The sequence below is a fragment of the Bicyclus anynana genome, chromosome 13 (assembly GCF_947172395.1).
Source record: "Bicyclus anynana chromosome 13, ilBicAnyn1.1, whole genome shotgun sequence".
Lineage (NCBI taxonomy): Eukaryota > Metazoa > Arthropoda > Insecta > Lepidoptera > Nymphalidae > Bicyclus > Bicyclus anynana.
The window spans coordinates 7550234-7568627 of NC_069095.1; the positions used below are offsets into that span (position 1 = coordinate 7550234).

Below are 18394 nucleotides of genomic sequence, written 5' to 3' on the forward strand. Positions count from 1 at the left end.
ATACGGAGTACTTATAAGAAGTACGTACGTACGTAATGCGTACTTATAAGAAGATAAATAAAAGTAGCAAAGTATCAAACAAGCATTTTATTTTTTATTGGATTTTATACACAATTTTATGTATTTCTAAATATAGTTACACAATGTAAGTATATTTTTATTTATCTATCTAACAATTCCAACAATTTTCCTTATAATGTTATCACAATAAATAACTAGTATCATTATCATTTATTTTACATTTTTCATAATAACTCTCGGGAAATAATTTATACTTTTTTATAAAAATGCGCCAAATTTGTCCAATGTTTAGTTTTTAATCGAATATATCTGATAAAATTACATACTAAAGTTATTTACAGTAATTTCTTATTAATGTATTTAACTATCTGTCATGCTTTTACATTGATATGAACTTATTTACAAAACTTATAGTCTAAGATCCTAAATATACTTTCTTTCACGTCATCAAGTTTTCTACTGAATCTTTAAAATAGAAAATATTTATCTCGTCAGCAGAATATTGTAAATAGACATAGATAAATCATTCAATGCATCTAATGAAAAAGGGTCGCAGAATTGTCTACATATTAAGTTGCCTTAATATTTTAACCACAGTTATGATTTAGATTATTTAGTGATTTAATAGCGATAAAATAAATTTAAAAACTACTTAGCAATATCATTAAATATCTTAATGTGTATTGCTACACGTAAATTCATGACGTTGATTTTACAATTAAAATATTAGATTAACATTATGACCTTGTAAAATTTACATATTTACATTGATTGTATTACTAGATATAATTTTATTTTATCGAAGAATTAACTTATATTTAAAATTAACAAATTACATATAAAATAAAATACTTGCATAAACGATGCCTCTCACTTCTTGACTCTAGACTTATAATAAAGTACAGTACAGGGTGACAGGAAACAAGATACATTCCTTGCAAGGGCTTAAAGTATAGCACATTTGTTACTAATTTAGTCATACCATTACCATATCATCAAGTTCGAAACTTAGTACCTAATTTCTGAGGTTTGGAAGATTCAAGGATTTCAACTAAAATTTCTGGACTTTCTGACGTATTTTGATTTTAGGCAGAAAATGGAATAAGTATAATATATCAGAAAACGACAAAATAACAAACAATACCTCGTTAGATTTTATACAGCAGTTAATTTTAACTTGAAAATTGGATATTTCAATTAAAATCCTTAACTATCTATAACTCAGAAATTACCAAGATACGTACATGGTGTTTTTTGACTAAATCAACTAGCAAATGTGCTCTACTTAAAGCTCTTGTAAGGAATATATCTTGTTTCCTGACACCCTCTATATTATACACTTTTTCAATTGTAATAAATAATATAAAATTTCGATATAAGTACAGTAGCCCAAATCATTACGATTATCTGATATTAAATACGTATCTTTAGTCTAATCTGATATATCAGGGTCAGGGTTACGCGAAGTTTTTGTACCAGGTACCTATTATGTGGTAATACTAAACCGGAAATAGACGGGGCATGAGATTTAAAAACCTAAGGGGCCTCTTGATTCCTCAATATTAAAGCCTTGTCTTTTAAAATTGTAATAAAGAAATCAGCAGATGTGTACTAAACACATGAGATATTATGAGATATCATGTCCCCACTCACAAGTCATTAGCTACCGCCGTATCAGCCGTATCAATAATACGGGGCCCCCGGACTACAGGGGTCCCGTATTATTGAGCACGAGTCCTCTCAAAATGAGAGTCGTTAAGCATTGGCCAAACGACTGCCAATCCTGCCACCAATGCCAGTGTGGTCCAATGCGGCTTGGCAGTATTCACACACGTAAATTCTCAGGCCGAATCGAAGGCTGGGCCATTTCGGCTCTAACGGAGGTACGTACGTACTAATTTATAAGTAATTTTTAGATACAAAGGAGTACCAGAGGTTACCCCCTACCACCCCACAACAACGCCCCACGTGGTTTCCGTTCCATTCATGGGAATAAGTAATATAGGCTATATTACTTATTCCCATATATAGCATGTACCTAAAATAGTTAATACAAATGTAGACAAGTATTTTTTAACCACTGACCCTGAGTTATCTGTGTAGACCACTCATATATTTTCACAAATGCAAAATACGACACGATTTATTAGTTACACTAAAAATGTTGGCCAATCGACAATTATAAATACAGTACTAGATACTCTAAATAGATTTGAATAAGGACAAGGTTCTTTAGAATTTGCGCAATATGTTTTGTCAATTGATATAATATAATCATTACATCTATACGACTTATTAGGTAAGCGTAAAGATTGAAATTATCACGCAAACTAAAGAAATTCGATATTTACATATATACGAGTATAATATTTACAAATAGAACTTTAAATAAAAATAAATATTCGTTTTAACTATACAAGCGATTTTGATGAAACTTTGGTGAATTGACACGTATGGAAAGGTTATAGAACTATTACAATAATAATTTATTTTAATTATACTATAAACATTATAAATCATAAGTTTTATGTAACTTACGAGTATTGCATTTAAAAATAATCTACTGTACAACTTTCACGTTACTTAAATTAATCTAACTATATATATTTTTTAACTTTAGTATAAAAATACTTGGTAGGTACTTCTTAACAGTACACATTAAAAAGGTAGTTAGGTGGAAATATGTAGTTCCTTCGAAAGTTAAAACTCGGAAAATAATACGAAGGATTCTTTTAGTTTCATCAGAAGATGTTTAGGAGGGCTTAAGTCAAAGTTTTTGGAATTCTAACCCCTAAGCATCAACCGGCATGTTAAAAAAGGGGTGGAAATCGTTTTTTCGCAACAGTGGCCAAAATATACAACTCCCAAAATAGTGTATAATTTTTTATATTGACAACTGAGTTTTCTACAATTTTATTTCTATTGCTTTTTGTCATTGAAACAAAGATAAAAGGGTATTTATTTTAAACATGCCAAAACGGTCAAAATTTTTAAAACCGCTCATTCCTCAAAATTATGATAATGCTCTTGAGTCAGATTTTGAATCTCAAGCAGGCTTATTTACTATCTTTGACTATGCTAGTTGAAATAAACGAGATTCTATGTAAAAATATCATCCGATGCTTACTAGTCGATATCACACAGTAGGTAAATGACATTTTTTCAATTGATTTGATGTTTATTTTAATAGGTTATTAAATACCAAAATAGTGTATAGGCCAGCAGGTCTAAGAGACAAAGAAGAGAATAGAGTAAGAGTTGAAAAAACCATACTATAAAAAATCTCGCCATTTTGTTGTAGCCGTTCAAATACGAGGACATAATATAATTAAATTATAAGCTGTTGAAGTGTGAATTATTTATATCTTATTGAATATCTTATTAACAACATTACGGAAAAACCTACGATGTTTCCATTTGTTCTTAATTTACATCAATTGCAGTCATACCTATAACTACATTTATTAATTATCTTACTATCACTTGCTTATTAGTTAATACCTCAGACCAATTACCTTCTGTTGCCTATTGGACCTGTATCGCACTCCAATCTCAGACCAATTATAGAAGGACCTGTATCGCACTCATAGTTACGAACAAAATTATCTGACATTTTCTGAGGAAAACGAGCTTAGATTTGGTATATATCTTATACTAAACTAGTAGTTTTTGTCAGTTTTTTACACTATTCACTTACACAAAAAGGTATTTTTTCGGAGCTCTTTAACCGACGAACACGATTACAACTATTTAACATCGATACTATAGAGACAGTTTTTACAATCGCATTAGATCGTTGATCATATACTTTGACAGAAAAGTTACGTCTAGCGAGGCAGGTCCTATACAATAATTGGTATGAGACTCCAATTCACCAACAAAATTATTTCTATTTTTTTAGGGGGGTTTACAAGGTAAACTCACACATCGCAATCATTAACATTAATAAATATATCCTGTGTCCTTACACTACACGCAACTATAAATTTGAATTGTAATACACCGGTGTAATTTTAACACAATGAAACATCGATTATATAGACACTGTAGATTATGATCCATATAATACTTTTGACAGAGGGGTAACCTCTAGCAAGGCAGGTCCTATAGAAGGCAATTGGTCTGATTAATACTTATGTCTAATTAGCATTCAAATCATAAAACTGTGCAATCGTCATTTTACAGAATCCTCGTTTCAGTTAGTGTCCTCTGTCATCGGTGACCGTAAATGTTCCATTACAAGGGGACGTGACAGATTTCCTGTAACAAAAAAAAATGTACTATTAAAAAAAAATTAAGACAAAACAAATAAAAGAACTAGCTTTAGCTTCTTCTCCATATAAATTTTAACACTGTCAAAAAACTGAAGCGTGGCAGTACGGTGCAATACCTTTGCCTTTTCCCCATGGGAAAGAATAAAGAAAAAAAAATCAACAGTGTCATATATCATATTCATCTGTTCGATCAATTTTCGTAAAAACTGTTTAATTTCAAGTTTTATTACAGGACACCCTGTATGTCCTGTAACAGTGGAGCAGTTTTAGCTTTGTGTTAGAAACTGAAGGAGTTAGTAAAGCAGAAACATCGTTAAAAATCTTTCTGTGAGAGCTAGCTAAGCAACGGTTTATTGGTAAACAATCAACAAGTTGGATTATATGCCATACGCTTCCTGTATCACTTTAAATAATTTAACAACACGTTCCTACTGTGCTGACGTTCGTTTAGTTTAAACACAGTAAGGAGTTTGTACTTGTAGGTCAATAATGGGAACACCAAACCGACTTTCTGAGTTGCCTAATGGTGAGGCCAAACGAACGTAATTTTGTGAGTAGTCAGTCGCGTAATTTCGGTCGCAGAAATTCGCGTGTAAGTCGGAACACAACTCATTATGCAATGCCGTGTGGCAGGAACTGAACTTTTGTATGAAACCGGATGCAGTAGAAATTACGCGACTGACAACTCACAAAATTACGCTCATTTAACCTCACCCTTACAAATAATTTCGCACATACCTTGGCATTTCTTTCGAGGAACCAACAGTGTCAGGGAGCAAGAGGACTATGGTTCCCCCTGCTGCGCTCAACGCCGCTATCGTCCCCATTGGCAAGTGGATATTCAATTTAGTCTGAAAATATTAACAAAACATTTAATAATTGCAGTTTCATTATTTGTTCTACGAGTACGGCACTTTATGATGTAGCGTATCGTCATGTTTTTTTGCAAAAGCTTAGATATGTTTAGACCTAAATTTTTTGTTGGTGAAATTACAAGCAGAATATATATAATAGTACAAATTACAAGACACAGGCTAAGTGCCTGTAATTTAAGATAACGTGGGGTAGCTTATTGTGGATTTTTCTATATATGAAATACTATCTGCTTGTTTTGTCAATTTATATTATAAAAAAAAAATTAAAGAAATTGGTAATAATTCTTTTTCAATATGCTAAGAATGCGCCTTAAACTACTGAAAAGCAAATTAGAACCAAAACGGTTTGCCTCACAAATACATTTTTAAATACTTATTGTAAGAGTTTAGCGACAGTAATTTCATTATTTTAACGTTTATTAATTAAACAATAATTAAAAATTTATATTGACTTACCAATTCCCATAAATATGGAATGCAAATCAGTGCGAATCCTGATGATATTTGACTGGCGCCAACGCCCAAATTTCTTATTATCGTAGGATATAGCTCCGCAGTAAAAATGGGTAACATCATATTGGTTGTTGCAATTGCGAACTTCCCCACCATGAGACACGATATCATAATCCACTCATCATTGAATGATATAGATAAAAGTTCGCTCGCAATACACGCGGCTCCACATATAAACATAGAAGCAAATATAGGCATTCGTCTACCAGCCTTAAATAGTATAGGAATGCTCAACGCTATAGCCGGTACTTCAACTAAAGCAAGAATTATCGAAGTCATGTGCAAATCGCCCATGTTGAATTTTCCAATATTCAACACGAGACCGTAATAAGCAATGGTCATGGAAAACCATGTTATAAATAAACATAACGTTCTTTTCATTAAATATCCTTTAAATAGCATCGTAACACTGGGCTCTTCTTTTCTGACCTCTGGTTTGTACAATGATAGCATTTTATCCAAATCAATTACGTTTCCCTTGTTGTTAAACTTTGCTGCTTTTTCTAATATCACTTTGGCTTCTTGTGTCCTTCCTACACTGAGTAACCATCTTGGAGATTCTGGTAAAACAAACCTGAAATTGCGCAAAAGAATTTTGTATTGCAATTTTAGAAAACCTTTACAAATACGTGCAGTTACTTAAAGTATATTTGCAGTAACTAATTCGGCCGTGGCTAATTACCACCCTACCGATAAAGACGTACCGCCAAGCGATTTAGCGTTCCGGTACGATGTCGTGTAGAAATCGAAAGGAGTGTGGATTTTCATCCTCCTCCTAACAAGTTAGCTCGCTTCCATCTTAGACTGCATCAGCACTTACCATCAAGATGAGATTGTAGTCAAGGGCTAACTTGTAAAGAATAAAAAAAAAAAAAAATTGCCTCGTAGAAACCGTGATAGCCTCTGCCTCGGATTGGTAGGGTTTGAATCCGGTCCGAGGTATGCACCTCCAACTTTTCAGTTATGTGCATTTTAAGAAATTAAATATCACGTTTCAGTAAACGTTGAAGGAAAAACATCGTGAAGAAATCTGCAAATTTAAGAATTTTCCGTATTCTCTACGGAAGTGTGTAGTCTGCCATTGGGCCAGCATGATGGACTATTAGCCTAACCCCTCTCATTCTGAGAGGAGACTTGTGCTCAACAGTAAACCGAATATGGGTTGTCAATGATGAATTACATCGTTGATCCAGTGTCCCGAGTTTGAATCCTGGGTCGGGTTATGAAATAGGAGTGTTTCTTTCTTCTAAGAAATCAGTTTAAATTCTCAACCCAGAGTAAGGAAGTTTGTAGTATGACACACCCGTGCCTTGCACATTACGCCGCCACTCCCGGTCATTAACATCAGCGATCAATGAATTTAACATTATCATCCTAAGCCCGCCAATCCGCGTTAGAGCAGAGTGGTGGACTTAAGTTCCACATCCCGATATCTATAAAGTGGGAGAGGTCTGGCACTGTAGTGCCCCGTTAAATTAAGCTAATAATTATGACTATAATATATTTACCATAATGCAATTAGAAAGCATCCCGGAACTGTCAACGCAAGTTGAATGTCCCTCCAGTTTGGCATGATCATTGAGAGCAAAGACACGATCACATAAGCCAGTGGTAGAGGGAAGAAATTGCATACTCCCGCAATCGTCACCCAAGGACCACCAACTAGTTCCACGGATAGAACGAAAGCGGCATACACCACGGACACTGACACCAGCCCCATGAAAAGCCTCACCACGACATACTGCAAGTATGAACGTACTAGGAGAGATAAGATGGCTAATGCGCTTTGTGCCACCATCATTCCCATGAGTATCTTTTTACGGCCAAATCTGAAACAAGTAAATAAAATTATTAAAATTAATCTAAGTGTATAAAAGGTATTGCCTGTGATGACGTATGGAGCGGGAACGTGGACGATTGGCCTTATCCACAAATTTAAAGAGCTATGGAGAGGGCTATGTTAGGAGTCTCTCTGAAGGATAACATCCGGAACGAGGAAATCCGTTGGAGAACGAAAATAATTGATGTATGCAAAAGGATTAGCAAACTGAAGTGGCAGTGGGCGGGCCATATCTGTCGTAGAACTGATGGCCGCTGGGGCAGACGTGTTCTCGAGTGGAGACCGCGTACCAGCAAGCGCAGTGTAGGACGTTCTCTAGCTAGATGGTCCGACGACATCAATAAGGTAGTAAGGTAGTGGGAAGAGGCTGGATGAGGAAGGCGTAGGATCGTGTGTGGTGGCGCACTCTCGGAAAGGCCTATGTCCAGCAGTGGACGAATACAAGCTGTTGATGACATAAAAGGGAAAGGACACTCATGACGAAATATCGAAAACCGCTTGATGTACAAAGATAAAATTTAGCAAGGACGTAGTTTATATTTAGTAGATGCCTGCTAAGAACGGATTTTGTGACAGGGTCGGATTAAAGAGGTTGAAGGACGGAGGAAGAAAATTCCTCCGTCCTACGATTTCCGAGTGTATAAAGATTTCTCTCTCGATTTTTAGTTCAGTTCTTGAGTAAATAATAAATAATTATTTTTTTATTAGTGAGATCGTGTGGTAAATTTTTCCTTGTTTATTAAAATTTTCAATAAGCCTTAATTGCTAAGTACCACATCAAATTAAGGCTAAAAATAGTAATTATGTATTGTTTATTGAGAAATCAGAAACGTGTCTACGTCTAATGTTTATGAAGATTATTCACAGAATCCTTTATCCAATCTAAATCATACTAATGAAAAGAAATTCAAAAATTGTATCAAATTTTCAATCATTTTTATTTATTATCTAGTACTGTTGGTGAATGGTTTGCTTTGTAGTAACTACTTAATTGTTTGACTTTTTTCATCATTTCATCATTGGAGTAGCACTATTATTAGTCTTAAACAAGATCAGATGAGATAGCAATCATGCACTATCTTGCGAACTAATGTTATGTTAATAAAACATAATATACGGAATAAAAAGATCTTACTTGTCAGATATCCATCCACCAATAACCCCACCAACACCAACTCCAACCAAAAACACTACTTCAGCTAACACAGTGAGATTGGCTTTATCGCATACGAGATTCCATTCTGATATGACCGTGTCTCCTACTTCTGAACGATCGTAATCCCATTCTGTACACTTCTGGAAAGAGTCCAGGATAGGTGCCGTGTAGTTCATAATACTTTCAGCGGTTATACCAGCAGGCAGTACCCGGACATAGCACGCGTCTATTGGCTGACTGTAATTGATCCAATGATCTAACGGTAGGCTTGATAGATTATCGGGCCTGCGGCACCAAAAGTTTGTCATTTTGGCCTGAAAAAGTAAAATAAGAGTAGGTTAGACCCCTAAAACATAATTTTAGTAACAGTATCTATTATTCTATTTGTGAACTGCCTCGTTGGTCCAGTAGTCAGCTTTTGCAGTTTCGGATACGAATTCTGGGTGGGACTATGAAATTTTGAGCTTTTCTGTCTTCCAAGTAATTTTTAGTAGTAGTTGGTTACATCCCTGTGGCTCGGAAAGCACTTTCAGTTTCTGGTCATTAACATTAACATATGATAATGATTACAGACTCAAATATTACTACCGCCACTACGGGCAGTGTTAGACCCTCAGTGATGTTAGACCTACGAATAACATCGAAAACCATTCTTATGGCCTGTCCCTTGCCATTAAAGAAAGAAAAATGATAATGATGAAGAATATTTTTAGGAACTTTAGATAAGTTTCTGGCGTAGCTGCAAGTGCTTTAAGATTTTATATTTTCTTTTATTTCAAGTCTGGATTGGCGGTAAGCATTGGCCGTTGCTAGTATGAACATACTGGCAAAGACGTATCGCCAAGTGATTTAGCGTTCGGGTACGATGCCGGGTAGGAACCGTTAGAGTTATGGGTTAGCAGGCTTACTTTTTTACTTTGAAGAGTTACAAGTGTGAATAAACTTGTAACTCTTCAAAGTAAGCCCGCTTCTATCTTTCACTGATACGTCACATATCACCAAGATGAGTTCACATTCAAGTGCTAACTTGAACTAAATAAAAAAAAAAGTGTGTCAGCTCCGACGCACGAATGGAGTTTACTCATTCAATAGCAACGCCTGAAAAGTGAAAGGTGCGCAACCGAGGTGCAGCGCTGCGTGCGCGCCCGCCAACAGCGTGCACGTGCGTGCGGACGCGCTAGGCATGTGCACGCTATGGCGGCTACGTACGGTGAAAGGTGCGCAGAATAGGTTGCGCACAAAAAACGTACCGAGGGGTATAAATGAAAAATCGATTATTAAGGAGTAAACTCCAATAAGTTATGAAATGACATGCGTTACGTTTTTTGTGCGCAACCTATTCTGCGCACCTTTCACCGTGCGCTGTGCCGCCAACAACTTGCACATCGCACCCATGTGCACGCTGTAGGCGGGTGCGCACGCCGCGGCCTGCTGCACCTCGGTTGCGCACCTTTCACTTATAAGGCGCGAGTATTGAGACGTGCTTCGAGCTAACTTTTTGTTTTTTTTAACATACACACTTTTTTTTGTTGGTAAACAGTGCACATCGAGTAGGGCTTTAGTAATACTCATGTTAAAGAAGACTAAATGTATAGAATTGTAAAATAACTAATAGACTTTATAATATACTTCACATTATATATTTTACTCTTACAATGATATAATCATTAAACAAACAAGCCCAATAACATATAGTATATAGGTATAGTCGCCTATACAGCATACCCTATGTACGTCTCAATACACTCACAGCTAAATTAGAAAGTTGCGCACTAAAGGTGCGCACCAAAAACGTGACACTTTTTAGTTAGTTCAGTTGGTTTTACCCCTCGGATTTTTCTCATACCGGGCGCCTTATATATAAAAAACGATTCTTAAGGAGTAAACTCCAATAAACTCCAAAAAAAGATTAATATGTGATCGGATGAAGCTCTTACCGTAAATGTGGGTAGGTATATGTGGAAAGTGCAGGGGAACGAGAAGAGTGACAAGAGGAAGGTCATCAGCAGCTGCCATCGGCCGTAGTTCCCGATGACGGCTGTCACCACGTCATCTTGCTCATTGTCTTCAACTGGTTCTTGGTGCTTCTCTTTACTCAACCCTTGACTTGGGATTACTGAAACAAAATTATTTCGGTTAAGAGAGTGTTAAGTAGGTTCCTAGAGACGATTATCTTAGCATTGAATGGATTCACCGTGCGGGTGTCGGGTCCATCAAGTGGTACAGAGAAAAAACTTCAAGAGTCCTGGACTTGTGACCAAAGGATGTAGGGTTAAGGAATTCCTTGACAAGTGATTAATACTCCCCTCCTCCTCTCGTGTTGTTCTCGCTGTTAGTAAAATTTGGTAAGATCCTACTAGAGCAGCTTCGGATAACAATACTATTTATTTTATGTAATGTTAATAAACATGTAAATAATTATGATTTAAAAAAATAACTGTCGAGTTTATTGCCAGCTCTTCTCAGCAGAACCTGCCTTCCGAACCGGTGTCGTTAAATAGTTTAAATAGTTAAACTTGACGTTTCAAAAAATGCTTGTAAACTAAGCCTACCCTACCTACTTTAATTAAATGAATTTTGATTAAATTCTTACAATTATATACAATCTGCGGACTGTTCGTAGAATATGTCACAATTCACGATATTAATCAAAACCAAAAACTGTATTAATGTGATTTTTAATATTTGAATAAAAATTAAAACAGTATACATATTTTACCTGCTTAGCATATAAATTATCCTAAAATAGCTTACATTCCGCAACTCGAGGTTTTATAGTTAATTATTATTTGTTATGAAAAGCTAAGTGAATGTGTTTTAAACGGATTCATAGAATTAAAGATACATTGCAGATTTAGAGATCCACAAGTTACGAGTACTGTTAAAATTTTTCGAGTACGGCAGTTAGTAACATTCATAATTATTTAATTACAAAAAGGAGGTATTTGTATAAATTTGTTATGACAGTATAATTTTATTAAGAGGGTCATTGGTGACTTGATTTTAGTTCTTTCAACATTCTTACGTACTGTCTGTCACGTTGTTATTGTTAGTGATTTTGTGCAATAATGTTAGGTAGTTAGATTATAAATTATTGTGAGTATGTCCGGAATTTTTCATCTATTTTTATTTTTATTTTTTTTTTATTTTTATTTATTTGGGACAGAAAACATTTACATATTAGAGGTTAGTAAGGCTTAAATTACCATGCAAAGGGGTTAATAAACATGTAAACAACAACACTATCCACGAATTACACAAATTAAAAATAAAGGCGTCACAAAACATACCTACAAATGACATTTACAAGACAAACAAGGAAAGTGGTTAACATAAAGCAGTCGAATCAAAAGGAAGAAGTACACAAAAGACAATAAAAATAATTAATTACAATAACATAAATAAAAACAAAGAATTTATACTACTTATTAAAATATACCAATTAACAATAATATATGTTATTTAATAAAATTTAAAATGAAAAAAAACTAATAAATAAATGAGAGATCTATAACAGTTACAACACACTACATAACAGTTAAACCTAATTTAAATATTTTACACAAAACTGAATAATTTTTTACTGAATAATTCAAATAATTGATTGTTTTTTTTAATGATGTTAATATGAACATTTTTTTTATAGTGATGTTAATATGAATATTTTTTTTTGTAATTAAAAGTAAACAAATAATTTATATTATCAAAATATACCACCGCATAACAGTTAAATACAGTTAAACCTAAATTATAATTTACACAAAACTGACTACACACTATTTAAGTTAATTGATTGTTCTTTTTTTTAAATATCTGTTATAGCTTTTTTGTACATGCTTTCGGACATACTAAATATATCGACTTCATCGAAGCAGTTATTGTACGTGTCCACAAGTCGGCGCATAGGCGAGCGTTTTCCAGCGTTGTTTCTACAAAATTTAACAGTGAACAAATTGAAAGCACGCACCTTGCGTCGACCTGCGTACCTGAGGACATTAAGGGATAATTTGCTGACTAAATCAGAGCAATCATATTTATTGTGATACAGACCATGCAATATCGTTGCTTCTAAGAGCTTACGCCTGGATTCAAGTGTCAGCAGATTGTGTTTCATTAGAAGCTCAGAGTAGGAAAGTCTAGAACGATAGCATCTGTAGTGCATTGAGCGAAGGAATTTTTTCTGGACCATTTCAAGCTGATGTTTGTACTTATCATAGAGAGGGTTCCATATACAAGATGCATATTCCAGTTGAGGCCTTATCAGGGATTTGTATAAATGCAAGTATGTAGATGGTTTTGAAAGTATGTAGATGGTTTTGAATCTAGTACAAAATTATGCTAAAATCCCTTCCGCTGCTAACCCACTTATTAGAGTATAGCTGTTCTTTAGAATAAACATTATCCTCATCCTAAACGTCTTAAACATCTTCATAAAATATTGATGGTAAGTGATGATGCAGTGTAAGATGGAAGCGGTAAGATGAACTTGTTAGTGAGATGAAAATCCAGACTCCTTTCGGTTTATACTCGACATCGTACCGGAACGCTAACTCGCTTGGCGGTACGTCTTTGCCGGTAGGGTGGTAACTAGCCACGGCCGAAGCCTCATACCAGCCTAAATTGAGATTTAGATTTGGAATTATAGATATAATTCATTTTTTCAATTAGGTAATGTTATGCGAATGTTTTTTTATACAATTAGGAACTGATTAGATATTAATTACCTTCAGTTAGCTGAATTACTGTAACCCGAGTTATAAAATACGTGTTTGCAAATAGCGTCTTAGATTTACGGAACTAAACATAATACCTTCCTAATAGCAAATGTTCAGGTAACTGTTATTTGGTGTAAATCTGATCTGCGTGAAATGTAATCAAATATTTGAGGTCATTGTTGTGACAAAAAAAAGGGCTCTGATTTAAGTGAACTTACCCGTCAACAAGTAAATAAAAAAAATGCTAAGTGAAACTTTTGTAAATGAATTACGTCAAGTCATTGAGGTGTTCTTTGGATTATTTAAAAAAAACATTGATTGGTCGGGTTTATTTTTCTTGGATATTTTGTTTTTTTTTTAATATTTATTTCATTTGTTTATTCAAAGGATATTAATGCGCAGCGGCTACATATACCTACATATTAGTAAATATTTTTTCCGAAAAATATAACCGATTTAAAAAACATAAACGTACCCACTAAACTAAAAAAGTGAAAAATAACATCATAATATGTTCTACCTGCTGATCAGCATGAAGGCGGTGCTAAGCCGGTGATATATTAACTCAAGCCATGTGAGAATATCTTATAGATTTAGATTTTGTTTTTTCATGTGGTCCTGTCAGAAATGGCTTAAAATTTTTATGGGACGAAATTCAAAATATATTCCAAGTTTTTTTTTAATTGTCAAAGTCGGACTACACAATAAAAAGTTACGCGTGTTCAAACATAAAAAAAATATACGCGTTGAATTGTTTTCTCTCCGTTTTTTCGTCGGTTGATAAATTCATTCTGTACCTACATTTCCGAGAAATGTTTTTCATTCCTACTTTATCAAAATAATTCTAAAAATAGTATGAACGAATTCAGATTTTTTTCATTACAAATTACCGTTTGTTTTTACTTACATAATCCGTTTTTGAGCATTTTAATTATAACCTAAGCCGCCTAAGAGAATTAACTAATCAAATTATTCGTTTTATCTGAAGTGTAGATCTTAAACCATTACTAAAACTGATACCATCCAGTTATAGTTTCTTATGAGTATGTTTTTGGTTTATTTCTATTTTTGTTTCTAGTATTTTTCCATTAATATTTTATTTTACTCTACCGATTTTGTAGGTAATATTTATATCTTAATATATAAATGCGAAAGAACATTCATCATAAAATCTCGAAAACCGCTTGACGCACAAGTATGGAATTTGGCAGGGAGGTAGTTTATAGATAGTAGACGCTAGGAACTTATTTTGGGACAGAGCTACATTAAGGAGGTCTAAAGGTGAACGAAGTCGCGGGCGTCCGCTAAAATATAAACAGCTTGGTTTAAGCTACTTACGTAATTTTTTATCATAATTAGCGAAATAAACTCAAACATAAAGCGACTGTTACACATGCTCATTTCAAGCACGAAAGCATGCTACGATTGAGCAGTTGCTACTTATTAGCATGTGTATCGCAACATTGCTAATAACGAGCATGCTTATTTCGAGCTTGCTCAAAAATCAATAGTCGTGCGATTTATGAGCATGCTAGCATGCTTCGTGGGTGAAAGCAGGCTTTTAGTGCGCCTGAACAGGTTTGCTTATTGAGTATGTTTACCTCCTGTTAAAAGACTTTTTAGAACATTTTACAGGCGGCCAAAGATTTCCTTCATTACCTGTTTTATATTCCCTTAATATGGTCATCATTACGAGCCTATTTTGACAGCTCACTATAAGGTTAATCGTCCTTTTCTATAGAAGAGGGAATCGGAGCTTAAGCCCATCACGTTGCTCCAAAGCAGGTTGGCAATACAACACAGTATTATAAAGTGTTCAAAAACAATATCTGTATAGCTTGGCAACTTGGTTTGTAACACTCCCGATGGTCCGCGCGGGCCGGGGCACCTCACTTCCCCGCGCGCACGATTTCACACCCGCGCAGTTTTTTCCCCCGTCGCCCGCGTATCATGGGAGTGTCATCAACGTATTTGCCAGACTATAATTTTTGCCTCCAATTTCCATTTATTAAACCATTCTAACATGCACTTTAAACACGATAGCTTACAATCGTCTTTGGCAACAGTTGCCCTACAATTGTAATCATTTCTACGTGAGTAGGTCATCCCAGTTTTAATAAAAAAGACATATGCGTTTGTTTACGTGGGTATCTCCTTATCGTAACACAATATGTCCGAGTGACACCCTTCTGGACTCTTCATTGACATTATTAATAGCGTCTCATAATTAAGTGCACTTTATAGTTTATATACTGGTAGAAGCTCAATTGCTGTATCATGTCGTGCAATTAATGAGTGAATGAATCAGTTCTAATCAATCGAATGCCTCGGAAAGGCACGTTTTGTTATAGAGCAAGCGCCTGTGGCGTCTGTAAGTGCCAGATCGTCATCAAATTATCATGAAGCGTTAATCTATCGTTCGTTCGTTATCAGTTAGTTTCGGATAACCAGACTTCGTATATTTTTTATGAGGGATTTTGTCTTTTACAATTTGTTGATTTGGGTGTCTGTTACCTACTGCTTACAAAAGTATTTTTTTCTTTTTTTAAAAGTTTCCTTCGTTATTTTTTCACTATAATCTAAGCTTTGTAGTTGCCTACCGTATATTTAGTTATGCGTCCACTGCAGGACATAGGCCTTTTGTAGGGAATTCCAAACATCACGATACTGAGCCACCTGCATCCAGCGAATCCCTGCGACTCGCTTGATGTCGTCCGTCCACCTGGTGGGAGGTCGACCAACACTGCACGGGTTGAATAGTTTCAGCTTTTATAAAATTACTAACATACGCCTGTAACTTAGTCCGATACTCGAATGTTAAAGATTTCCATACTAAGTATCTCTTCCTAGACAAACCACCCAAAGGTAGCCTTTGTCACTCCTTATTTTCTTTGGATGTCATTTACATTTTTTTTCATTTACTGGTAGTTCCTGAGATGAGCTCGATAAAACATAATATATAGATACACTACACACAACACAAAGTCTTCTGCTTTATAGTATTAGTGTGATGAAGGTCTGGACACTGCAGCTCTCAGACTATTATGTCATAGATTCATAGAGAGAATGCGCGCGAGGCAGCGATTAGCAAAGGACACGCGCGCCTTGGTCATGATCTTCAAAGCTATGTTAACGAACCGCGAGTAAACCTTGATTTTATAAATTCAATATTTTAAATATAAGTATTTATTATTTTTGAGCCTCAATAGCTCAACGGTAAGAGCGGTCGGACTCATCACCGAGGGGTGGTGGTTCGATCCCCGCCCCGTTGGTCAATTGTCGTACCCACTCCTAGCACAGTTTTTCCCGACTAGTTAAAGGGGAATGGGAATATTGGTCATATTTAAAAATATAGCAAATATTCTTTAAAAAAAAATTAATAGTTATACAATTTAACAGTCAAATTGTCCTACAAATTGTTCCTAAAATTTGTCCTAAAATTAGCGTTCCGACGCTCTGTAATTATCATTTCCTGGTAACTCAATTAGCTACCAAAATCAAAATCAAGTATAATAATATTCTACTGACCAAGTTTGTTAAAGGCTCGGTTGACAACTGTGATTAAAGTTTTCGTTAATCTAAAAAGTATTTTTCATTTCAAAGGTTTTTACGATAATGTTTAGGATGCATTGCTATACTAACCGAAAGGAAAATATTAATCTAAAACAAGTTGTAATCAATTAAGTAGAGATTTCCGTGTATTTTAAATATCCGGTATTTAATCGAGGTTTAGTTGCGGTTCGTTCACATTGCACTGGAGGTCATTACCAATATAAGTAAGTCATGAACGTCCTTTCCCCGTTTAATCGTAGTTATATCGATACATTACCAAGTTATTTACACGATAAAAAAACAATTTTTTTTTAAATTTTTGTCTGTTTGTCTCTTCTTAGGAAAGACCGATTTTAAAGGGACTTTCACTGGGAGATATAGTTACTGTTTCCGTAGGAATACGGGAATAAAATAAAGCCTATAAATATATATCACTCGGGGATAGTGTAGCTTCCCAACAGTGAAAGATTTTTTCGGAAATTGGTTCAGTAGTTTCAAAGCCTATTCAATGCAAACAAATCTTTCGTCTTTATAATATTAGTATAGATAAATGAGATGTTTGTTAGTCTTGCAAAAACTCGACGGAGATAATTTAAAGAGAACTAACTACATACAAACATAAAGCTGAAAAAAACGTAAAAAGCGAAAGTAGATAATTTTGAATGAGAAGAGTCTTTATGAATTTAGATGTATTTGTTGCTACATGAATTTATTGCTCATGATATGATGTAGGTCTTTTGTTATAAACAAGAGCCGAAATTTTCATTTCAATTTAATCAATTTCAAATAGAGATCACACGATGTATATGAATCAAAATGAATCTATATTAATTTATAAAGCTGAAGAGTTTGTTTGTTTGATTGAACTAGCGCGTTCAATCAAACCAACAAACAACAAATCTCAGGAACGAATGGTCCGATTTGAAAACTTCTTTCAGTTTTAGATAGCCCATTTGTGAGGAAGACTGTAGGCTATATATTATCCCGGTTTTTCTACGGGAACGGGAACCACGCGGGTAAAACCGCGCGGCATCAGCTTTTGAACAAATAAAATTAAAGCAACTTAGACTTCTTTATTTATTTACTGTCTTTCAGTTTATGTGTAACAGAACATGATATCCAAATATTTATAAAAGGCCACAACTGTCTTGATTTTAAAACAATCTTATCGAATTGAACATAAGACGTAGGTACTAAAAATAAGACAAATCTAAAAACAAGATTTTCCTTCAAGAAGTAATCTTAACGTTGTATTTATAAAAAAAAAAACATTAGTTATTATTATTATTTTTAGAACATTTGTTCCAATAAGGAGACTTCCTTGTCAAGAAAGACAAAAAAAAATTAACAAACGTTAATTTTTTTTTTAATTCTCATAATAATATGATGTACTTATAGAACAGCTACTAATTTTATATTAATGTACATTCCCATTATTATTGTCTGTT

At 34.5% G+C, this 18394-nt stretch overlaps 1 protein-coding gene across 1 annotated transcript in view; it reads right to left on the reverse strand.

Moving 5' to 3' along the window:
* Window positions 1-3173: 3173 nt before the first annotated feature.
* The window catches only part of LOC112043102 (organic cation transporter protein), a 53009-nt gene continuing 37788 nt past the window's right edge, over window positions 3174-18394 (reverse strand). Inside the window, exons 2-7 of the mRNA XM_024078378.2 lie at window positions 10617-10795; window positions 8659-8993; window positions 7192-7512; window positions 5627-6257; window positions 5034-5146; window positions 3174-4281 (exon numbers count right to left, since the gene is read on the reverse strand). Of these exons, the coding sequence (XP_023934146.2) occupies window positions 4221-4281; window positions 5034-5146; window positions 5627-6257; window positions 7192-7512; window positions 8659-8993; window positions 10617-10795 (1640 nt within the window). The 3' untranslated portion in view covers window positions 3174-4220. The remainder of the gene's footprint in view (window positions 4282-5033; window positions 5147-5626; window positions 6258-7191; window positions 7513-8658; window positions 8994-10616; window positions 10796-18394) is intronic.